At 36.4% G+C, this 11,045-nt stretch overlaps 1 protein-coding gene across 1 annotated transcript; it reads left to right on the forward strand.

Annotated features, from left to right (window-relative positions):
- Positions 1 to 1,180: 1,180 nt before the first annotated feature.
- On the forward strand, positions 1,181 to 8,414 carry LOC121967001 (MAP3K12 binding inhibitory protein 1; the record flags this gene model as incomplete). Its single annotated transcript, XM_042517062.1, has 8 exons — positions 1,181 to 1,297; positions 1,536 to 1,742; positions 2,304 to 2,400; positions 2,760 to 2,825; positions 3,301 to 3,459; positions 4,159 to 4,256; positions 7,275 to 7,313; positions 8,073 to 8,414. Coding segments are annotated over 8 exons (891 nt in total), but the record flags the coding sequence as incomplete, so codon positions are not given.
- Positions 8,415 to 11,045: the final 2,631 nt, after the last annotated feature.

Below are 11,045 nucleotides of genomic sequence, written 5' to 3' on the forward strand. Positions count from 1 at the left end.
ATGTTAACAGGTCCGTTTGATTATATTATTCCCTGTCTACACGTTTAATTTCTTGTTCTTTAAGTGTAAGAAAAAAACATTTATATCACCTGTGTTTACACTGCACTTTGGCAGTTAAAAATTTACTTGACCCTACTCTACCTTCATCATGTACATGAACTGCATCTTCAGCATTTGTAGCACCATAAACGTGGCTTCTGTTCTGTAGTTATGGTCCCGGTGAAGGATTTCTTAATATTTTTTATTTATTTTATTCAAGGTGTCTGCAGGCCTTGAAAAAATAATATTGTGTCATTTATGCCTGCCAATACAGGCTTACAAGACACCATAAAATCAAATCAAGAGAGGACCACAGTCCGACATACATGTTTTCAGGCATCAAAAGGAAAGAAAATGGAGCAAAGTGACCGAAGCATCCTACATAATGACATCAACATTGTGTACGACATAGATCATGGACAACTAACAAAGGCATTCACTGTGTAGCACTGAAAAAAAAATCAAAATAATTAGTAGTTATTATACAAATTCTCATGCCTTTGCTTCCAGACTTTTGAACAAAATTGACAAACTTGAACACGTAAAAGCTAAACAGCCATATAAATATTAGGCCTCGAGAGTAATCACATTGCCACAAACTAATCTAATTTTATTTATATAATACTATTTTCTTTTTAAAACTTGCACTTACCTATTGGCAAAATATTGATTAACCTAAAGTACTCTGATAACTACATTCCTACGAAAAACCTACTTATGCACTGAACCCAATATATACTACTCATCTTTATACTTCCCTGCAATGCTTAAGCAAGAAGTAGCTAATTTGTCCAAAAAACAGTCTTAAATTTAGTTAAAAAAATATGAAAAAGTTTGAAAAATCATTGAAGTTACGTGTCTGATACCTGTAGACACCCTGTTTTTAAATGTCAGATATGTCAGTAAAACAGCCAAAACTTCACAACCTAAAGATATTAAATTTAAAATTCTATAAAGCAGAGAAAAGCAGAAAAATACCAACTACTTTTTGCTGTATGATCAATCTGTAATGGATTCTCAAAGTAGCTCCTGATTTATTTTCAGCTCATCAACTAATCAAATAAACGTGCAATTACTTTAAACACTGCTTTACACTAAAGTCTAGGGCAGTGTAACCTCACTTTGTGCTTTTTTTTCCAAGCTCAAATTAAGTGATGCTGCTCTGAGAATAGAAGTCAACATCGATGCTGTGGATCTTCTGTCATCTCCAGATCCTCACATGCTCAGCTGTTTGCAGGAGCATATCACTAAATTACAGGTAAAGTGGCTACATTTTGCCTTTGGTTAAATTTGCACGATTTGATTATATTAATGCTAAAACGGTTTCCTGAAATTCTTTGAACTGAAGACCAATTTATTATTATTTGAGAAGGCACAAGGCTTTTTAAAACGTATCACACCCTTTTTATGCTTGTTAGTAAGAGCATTTCATTAAATATAATAATTTTTGTCCTTTGATGCAATGTTTTTTATAAAATGCAAAACTGTTTACACAGTCTGTTTCAGAAAGCTTAAAGACACTAGTGGATGCTCACGGAGACGCGTCATCTACAAAAGCCAACACATTAGATGATGCCGTCACCTCGTTACTCGAAGAGCAGACGACTGCACTGTCTGAGCAGCATCCTCCCAGCTCAGAGGCAGCGGAAAGCAAGACGGCGGCTGATGACGTCATGGTTCAGATCAGAGCCAGGAAGTCGGAGGTTGGTCTGTCAGCAGATCCGTCAGCTGTTCTGGCAGTGACATTTTTAGAGCCCTCATTACTCTCTGTCAAGCAAATGAATAATCATAAGTAATTGCTCCCAAGGATGTGCACATGACGTGCCGCAGTGAAGCAAATGTTTGATGGGGATCTGATAAGCCGAGTTCAGCAGAGAATGAGGGGTCCTTTAGTGCTGTGGTTGGGTAGAACAGACCACATTGCTGGAGGGCTTTGAGAGAGGGCCAGGTCCTTGATGGATTATGAAGTGGATGCTCATTACTCTGAGATTGCATGTGGATGAAGGACAAGAGGCCCCATTCTGTTGTGCATTTATTTTGGTAGCCAAGCAAACAGTATTCATATTCCATCATGTGATGATGGCAAGCAATTCAACTTTTTTTGGCTACCTGGAATAATTTCCTACTACGTTTGTCATTCCATGTAATGTAAATTGCTGTTTGCCCCAGATCATTAGACAAAAAAAAAGCCTCATTGCATTCTTGACACATATCAATAGCTCATTGTATCTCATTATCTGTGTTGTCTCTTCATGTAACCCCAGATTGAGCGAAGAATATCTGCATTTATGGAACGCAAGCAGATGGAGATCAATGAAAACAATGTACGCGAGTTTTGCAACGTGATCGACTGCAATCAGGGTGAGAATGGGAAAGAGGTTGGGGGGCAGGGTGGAGAGGGAGCCTGCACACAGATTGCCAATGTTTGGGAGAGAGCTGATTTCCACAGGCGAGAGGTCAGGCTGAACTGCTCCAAGAGTGGGGCTGAAGTAGCTAACACACTCGGCCTCAAAACACAACCAGCTTAGTCCAGAAAAACATGAGACAGAGGGCATTTTGTAAATTCAAAGCCTGTGTGAGACAACAGTTACAGAAATCATGACACACTAATGGTAATATCTGTGATTTTAAAGGGTGTGTATATAAAATGCTCCTCTTTTAATTACTTTTTTACATTACGTTGCAAATATATATTTTTAATCAAATGTTCTCCTCTTTAGAAAACAGCTGTGCCAGAACAGATGCCGTTTTCACTCCTTATCCAGGTTTTAAAAGTCATGTGAAAGGTAAGAAAATAATTTGCCACAAATGTCAATGTGACATTTCTTAATAGCTTTATTTTTTCAAACTGTAACCCTCATTATATAAATTACACTCTCCGTTTTGTCACAGGTCCATAATCTTTAAAAATCTTCTTTAAAAATGACAAATGACAAATTACAAGAAATGTTTATTTTATTTTTTTGTTTAATTAATAAAATTAATTTTAAATATCACTCTATAGTACATACATCATAATATAAATCTGTTTTCAGTTTACCTTGCTATCAGAAATCATTAAAAAGGCATTCCTAACAGTTCAAAGCACCAACAGATTTATCACTTTAAATTAATATAAACTACCTAACACGCCAACAGTTTTGTAGGATCACTTTATATATCAGCGTGCTTGTGAATGGCCTTGGACTATCCTGTTAACTAGTCTCTCTCTCTGGATAATACTGTAGCTTCTGTTTGTGTCTTTTTTCTTTGACTGGGTAGTTACACGAGTGGTCAACACTTACGGGCCCCAGACTCGTGGTGGGGGAGTCCAAGGAGAAGCAGGGGATCAGCAGAGGGGGCTGATGGCAAGAGACTGCGGAAATGCAGCCATAGAAGAACGACTCCACAACATTGAGACTCACCTGAAACTTCCAACAGGTCAGAGAAGGACGAAGACAATTGTTTCACTAAAAGGGTCACATGTCATTACAGATACTGAAATACTTTTTCAGAGAAAGTCTAAAGTTTGAAATGATAGTAATTTAATATTACAATGTTTTGGAAATGTAACACATTGTATGCAAACTAAAATTCATCTGAAATTGTTCACTTTTGGTGAATGACATAAGCCAATTGATTAGCTTTCACAAAGGATGCAGTGGTTCTGGGTTGATACTGATGTTTGAAATAACAATTTGGCAGATATCTCCCAATTCCAGTGATTTATAGAAAAAAAAGAACTTCACCTTTTCAGCAAAGGAAACAAAGAAATCTCCAGGATAATGAATGTATCTCTGGAAATTCATTAGTCCCTGCCCTGATTCTTTTTTACGTGCATAACAGGTTTGACACAACAGAAAAAAACATCAGCTAATGCCATAGGTGAATGTCATTGTTGTTGCTAATAGGCCTATGACAGTCAACAAAGCAAAAATCAGCTGACACCGATGTTCAACTGATAATTTAGTGTATTCCTAACTTTATATAAACAGTGTTAAGTTAGTCACTTTATTATCATCCTGCCTCTCTTAAACACTTGAATGTGTTCCTTTCTCATAATCGCCATCGACATTTGTTGAATGTGTCATTTAAAATGATGAGTATTCAGACTTTTTCATCAAGTGTTTTATTCCTCAGCGGGCCCAGTTCCATTGAGCGTCTACCAGAGACTAAAGAAGCTGGAGGATCGTATCCTGGAGTTGGAGGGTCTCTCTCCCGAGTACTTTCAGTCCACGGTGAGTCCTTTGACTTTGAAATAGAAACAGGAAAGACAATTAATAAGTCAGTGTTCATACAGGGTTTTTTTGCACTAGTAATTTTCAGTTGAGCTTCATTTGCACATAATCACAGTTACTGAAAGTCATAAATATTCTCGTTCTTTGCTGCAAACATTTGAACTCTGAAACTCTGATTATTTTGGCAGCCGGCCCTTTTACAGTTAGAGTGTGTGTGTGTGTGTGTCTGTGTCTGTGTCTGTGTGTGTCCGTGTGTGCGCGCACGTGTGTGTGTGTTACAAAGGGTGGAACTCTGAAACATGTTCCAAATAGTGTTTATTTAACTTGTCTATATAAGGTGGTCAGATAAAACCACTTAATAATGCAGTGACTAAATGGTTAATAATTAGTTTCTGCCTTTTGAAATTTTAGATGTATATTGTCTCAGCCAGTTACACAGTTTAAGTGATTAAATGTAAATGTTTGTCTTAAATATATCGTGTATTGCAGATCTGTCGGTGCTGTCATACATTCGTTATCAGAAGCAACATATCATGATTGTATCATATTGGCGGTTACTGTATCATTCCCACCTTTTCTTTTATCAGTTTTAGCCAGTTCTCTAGTGTGAACTTAGTGGTGCCCTGAGAAATTTTCATGTAAACATACAAAAGCTCTGTTTACATTGAGTGTTACACAAAAAATGCATTTTGTGTATCCTTAAGTGGGCACACACAAACGAGTTGAACGTAATTAAGCTTAATTTTTTAAGCCATTGCATCCTTGTTTACATGCTAGCAGTTTTTTTTCCTGCCTTTGCTGGAAAATAGCTGTATGTCATTAGGTGTTAAGCCAACATTTAGTTTTAGTGGAATAGTGTAAAATCATTAGCAGGAGGTTACCTCACCTTTGTGTCTGCAAAAGAACTAACAAAACAGGGAACCACTTATAAAAACATCCCACCATAACATTACAGATGCTAAAAAAATAAAATAAAAACGAACAACAAAGCACAAAAATTAAACGTATCATATTTGCAGGTACTGATACTACATTTACATAGTAATACACAAGACAGATATTCTGTGAAAACAATTCCCTAGCCTCCTGTTAGTGCTTCTAATAGCATTTGCAAGAATCTTCAGCACATAAATGAAAACAACCACTCGTAGTCGGGGAGTCTCTGACACAGCTGTCAAACTGTCAAACTAAGCAGAGCTCTGACTGGTTGTTTTCCCTGAACTGTGGTGGATTCTAGCACATGCCATGAGAAGCTATACGAAGAGGAGCAACATGATTTTTTTCACCGATTATCCATCTCATGTACAACTGTGTGGATGTAGCAAATATGACAAAACCTTATATTTTATGAAAGCTACCATCTACTTTTAAGCCCCTGCTATCGTTAGTTTTGTCTTTTGGCCTGCGGAGATGTCTACAGAATTAAAGTTATATTTTCGAGCAATATCTACAATTCTTGGTAAAGATTATCTTTTGGCTCAGTGGTTTGTTTGTTCAGGTCTGCCCTGTGTGATTGAAAGAACCACAGAATTTACTCTCAGGAATTCAACAGTATTTCAGACAATGACTCGCACTGTACTGATGAGAAGCTCTAAAGAGCATTTTTTGTTCGTCCATTTCAACCACTGTTGCTGTAGGCAGAATCGCAAAAAAAGTCCACTTACTGAGAATAATTTGTGTCTGATCCTAATGGAGCTTCCCTTATATGCCCCGACACTTTAACACGTTTCCCTCCTCAAGTTACACTTAAGCTGATTTGACTAAAAAATGCCTTGTGTGTGGTTAGTTTTACTTTGACTTTTAGGTCACTGCAGAAAGCTCACTGGAGAAATTACTACTTTTTACTACAGACTCAAAAGATGGCTGTAGATAATTCATTGGACTTCATATTCAACCCGAAAGACTTCAGCAGAGTCTCGCAAATTCTAATTTCCCATCTTGAAGCAGTCTGTCCAGTGTGTGTTCAGTTATGTGAGTAAGTGTGCTTAGGATGCTGCACATCTCTTCACACTGGTATCTCTCAGCACAGCATGCTGCTTCTGTGAGTATGCTGCTCTTCATCTACTTTTGACTCACTGCATGTTTGTGTGAGCCGAGCAAGAGATGTCGAGTGTCTTTGAATAAACTGATGGGGTCTTTTATATTCGGAGTACCACTTTTTTTTTTTTTTTAGCAATTTCTGAAAATACTGTAGTTTTGTGTTGCTGAAGAGCTGCACACAGTTGGCCCACGATTCAAGGAACAACATTTTATCACTGAACCGTAAAGGAGGCACCTTAAAAAAATTATGCCGCAACTTAGAAATAAGCAATTCTGTAACGTTTTTCAGAAATGAAGTTAGAGAGTAAAAACAAATTTCTTATAGTCAACTGTGGCATCCCCTGATCAAGTCTGACAGAGGACATTTGGAAGATTTTACCCCTCTTATCTTTCCATGGACCCTTTCTAACTATTGTTAAAATATCCAATAAAGGCAGAATAACACTAAAAACTAGAAGGACACTAAGAAAACGCAGACCTCCACCAAGGCCAAATGCCCTATCTCGCAATGTGAACGAAAGCGGGGAAAAAAACATGTGTATCCACCCCTTGATTTGGATCCACTTCAGAATTAAATGGTTCTCTCTTGGCCCTTGCTACACCCTTTCAGAGAGTTTCTGAAAATCAGGCCAGTAGTTTTTCTGTAATCGTCCTGACAAACAGACTGAACCGAAAACACAACCCTCTGGGCAAAAAAACCCCAAAACTTTAACCTTACCATACTGTCAGATGTTCTTTGTTGATAAACGTTCACCTCTTTTTATTTTATCAAGTGCATATTAGTAAATCCCAAGTTTTTTGCAAAACTTCTTTTCATTGTGTCTCTGTCACGGAGTAATTTTTTTTTTTCAGTTCTTGAGGTGCAGTAAGAAGGGGAGCAGAGAAGTACGTCAGTATGCTTCTCTAAGCCAGAGCCAGTTTAGAAGTTGTACTAATTTAAAAGAAGTAATGTGTATTTGCTTTTTTTTTTTTGTGTAGAGTCACCTGCACAAGCGACCAAAGACATCTACCACTCAGGTTAGTAGTTGTTCTGTTTCCCTTCACTGCACTTTGCATTTTGATAACTTAAGACTTTGAGGGAATTTCTTCTAATTTGGTGCAAAGATCCACTTGGACTCAATGATGAACTGATAAGATTTTCGGGGTCAAAAAGTTTTGGTCACTATGACTTTGCGGCCGTCTCATTCTCGTGAACACAGTATCTAAAGAAAGCCTTGAGGGAGTTTCCTCAAATTTCACACAAACGTTTTTTTTTTTCAAATTCAGCAGAAACACTCACTTGGACTCAACAATGAAGTCATTCAATTTTGGTGATCCTAAGGTCAAGATCACTGTGAGCTTGCATCTTTCTCATTTTCTTGAAAGGAATATCTCAAGAAGGCCTCAAGAAAAAGGAGTTTGCTCAAATTTTGCAAAAACGTTCACTCGGCTTCAAAAATGAATTGATTAGAATAGAGAGGTCAAGGTCACTTTGACCTCAAAAAAATATGCTTTTGGCTATAACTAATTAATTCATACACAGTATGTGACAACACTTCACTCAGTGTCATAAATCAGGAACAGAAGGAGGAAACATTTGTTGAGATGCTGAAACGGAGACATTAACCTTTGGTGTCCACCTTCAACTGTATAGATCTTATATGCTGCTGAGGGAAAGATGTGTATTAAATGTCCATGTTTTCACAGACATGGATGTAAACTAAGTGCAACTTGAATCGTGCGTGAAAGGCGTACAACTGTGAAATGGTAATTCTAGTTTCTTACTTAATCTTTCAGGCCTGCAGTTTGACAGAGCTAGATGAGAAGATCAGCGCAGTCAAAGCAGCCCTACTGAAGAGGGTGAATGATTTCGGGCCTGGATATGGACCAGATTGTCCACTGTAATGTACACACACGCCAACACTCCAAACAAACTGTGTCAATTAATGCATCATTAGTTTTTATTTGAGTCCATCGCGTCCTTTGCAGCAAAATTATCACAATATGTGACCAAAAAAAAAGAAACGTGTCATATGAGCTTTATTTCATGGCCAGAAAAACTGTATTCCCCTAAATAGTTTTGTAGTTAAGATATACTGTAATTGTTCTGTAAATAAAAATATTTTTGCTTTCAAAAAACTTGACTCGTATTTTAATCATAAGCTTAGCATGCCAAAAATTAACTGTGATGTGGAGTCTAATTCTTATCATGTAGTCCATACTTTCTCAAAGTTCTACTCCTGAACGTAACATGATATGCATGCGTTATACTTTAATCATCTGTCGTCCATGTCAATATTGTCAAAAAAGGCGTAGTATAATATGCCATAAAAGTGTCATAGTATAGAATGTTGTCAAAATGACCCCAAAACTTGATAGTGTAGTATGTTGTCAAAAATGTATAATTTGTAATCAAAAGATGACCCAAATTGACAGAAAAGTGTCATGGTATGTCGGAAAAAATAACCCAACAACATCATAGCACACTTTGTAATCAAAAATGATCCAAATTGGAATAAAAACCTCATAGTATGTCATCAAAAATAAACCAAAAATATAATACATAGTTTGAAATCAAAAGTGACCATTAATGACACACAAGCGTCAAAGTATAATTATGCCTTCAAAAATGACCCCAAAACGTCATAGTATAGTAAGTCCCCAAAAAATGACTCAAAATGGCTCAAGAACATTACAGTGTAGTATATCATCGAAAACCTCAAAAAGCCATAGTATAGTATGTAGGTAGTAACCATCGATCTGCATCAATATATAAATGAAATGTGCAATGATCAACTAACATCTATGCAAAGTGTAAAAAAGAAAAAAAAAGTATAGTATTTATTCAAAAATGACCCGAAATGGCTCAAAAAAGTCATAGTTCAGTGTGTCGTCAAAAATGACCTCAAAACATCATAGTGTAGTATGATGCCAAATTAACCCAAAATGGCTCAAAAAAGTCACAGTATAGTATGTTGCCAAATTGACATCAAAACGTCATAGTATAGTATGTCGTGAAATATGGCCCAAAATGGCTCAAATTCGACACTGTACAATATCTCGTCAAAAAATGACCCCAAAACATCATAGTATAGTACGTAATCAAAAATTACCTCAAAACATCCAAGTATACTATGTCGTCAAAAAGACCCGCAATGGCTCAAAAACGTTTTGTATGTCCTTAAAAATGTACTGAAACATGACAGGATAGTATGTCGTCAAAAATGACCCAAAATGGCTCAAAAAAGACATAGTATAATATGTCATCAAAAATGACCTCAAAACATCAAAGTGTAGTATGTTGTCAAAAATGACCCAAAATGGCAAAAAAAAGTCCTGTATTTCCTTAAAAGTGACCTGAAACGTGTTAGTAGTAGTATCTTTTCAAAAATATAAAAAACATAATAGTACAATATGCCATAAAAAATGACCCAAAATGGCCAAACATCATAGTATAGATTGTCTTCAGAAATGGCACAAAAACGTTGTAATATAGTATGTCATCAAAAAATGACATCAAATCACCATAGTCTAGTATGTCGTCAAAAATGACCCAAAATGGCAGAAAAACTTTATGGTATAGTATGTCGTCAGAATGACCAAAAATGTCTCAAAAATGTCAGTTTAGTATACACACTCTAAAAAGACCTCAAAATGATTTTATAGTGTGTGGTAAAAAATGACCCAAAATGGCTCAAAAAATGTCATAGTATAGTGTATCTTATGAATGACCCGAAATGGCCAAACAATGCCGTCGTATAATATGTCTTAAAAAATGGCGCAAAATCATCACAGTATGGTAGGTACTCAAAAACAAGCCAAAATGGCTCAAAAATGTTATAGTATAGTATGTCGTCTAAAACAACCTAAAATGACCCAAAAACGTAGTAGTATTGTATGATATGATGATGATGACATTTGTTTTCAGCTCTTGTTTGGACGTCATATTTTGACATTTTTTGACATACTATACTATACAACCTTCTATACTACGACATGTTTTCAGCTATGTTTTGGACATGTCAGGTTTTGACATTTTTTTTAGCATACTATAGTATGACGTTTTTGAGTCATATCAAAATATGACGTCGTCAAAAAACGAGAAAAAAATAACAGAAACAGCGTACTTTTCCACACCACAATTTTATTCATGAAGGCAATTCACAGAGCTCAATGAAGACATGAATCCATGTTCTCTTTTGGGACTTTTAGTGTTCAAAGCAAAAACTGACACCGACAAACAGTTTGCAACGGCAGATGAATGACGTCTTGAAGAGAATGGACAAACTTGACTGTGATGAGAAATTTAACAGCATCTGTTAAAAATGTGGAGAATTCAGATTTTGTTCTTTGCTTGCTGATTGTCTTTCCACAGGTATTTAATCACATATAAGCCACTTAACGAACATAATTTCTCTTTCAGGATGAAAACTATCAGAAATAGGAAGGTGTCAGAGCATATGGAGGAGTATTGCTGCCACTCTAGAATAAAAAAATACAGATCAGTTTTACATTGTAACGTGGAAAGTTTCATGTTATAACGGGATAATTTATAATGTATGTCAGCAGCAATAGACAGTGAAGATGGTGTTTTGATGTTTATATTGACTCTAGGTTATCCACTCCAGGTTTTACTGCAGTTTAAAAGTCTCTCTCTGTCACAGAGATGAGGAAATACAATAACGTCTGTTTTACTCCAACTTCCCAGCTTCCCTTTCAAAACAAAAGCCCTCTGACAGCCCTCTGTGGACAAAATCCCATCAGTTGCTG

This window comes from Plectropomus leopardus, unplaced genomic scaffold, assembly GCF_008729295.1.
Source record: "Plectropomus leopardus isolate mb unplaced genomic scaffold, YSFRI_Pleo_2.0 unplaced_scaffold2660, whole genome shotgun sequence".
NCBI classification, from domain to species: Eukaryota; Metazoa; Chordata; class Actinopteri; order Perciformes; family Serranidae; genus Plectropomus; species Plectropomus leopardus.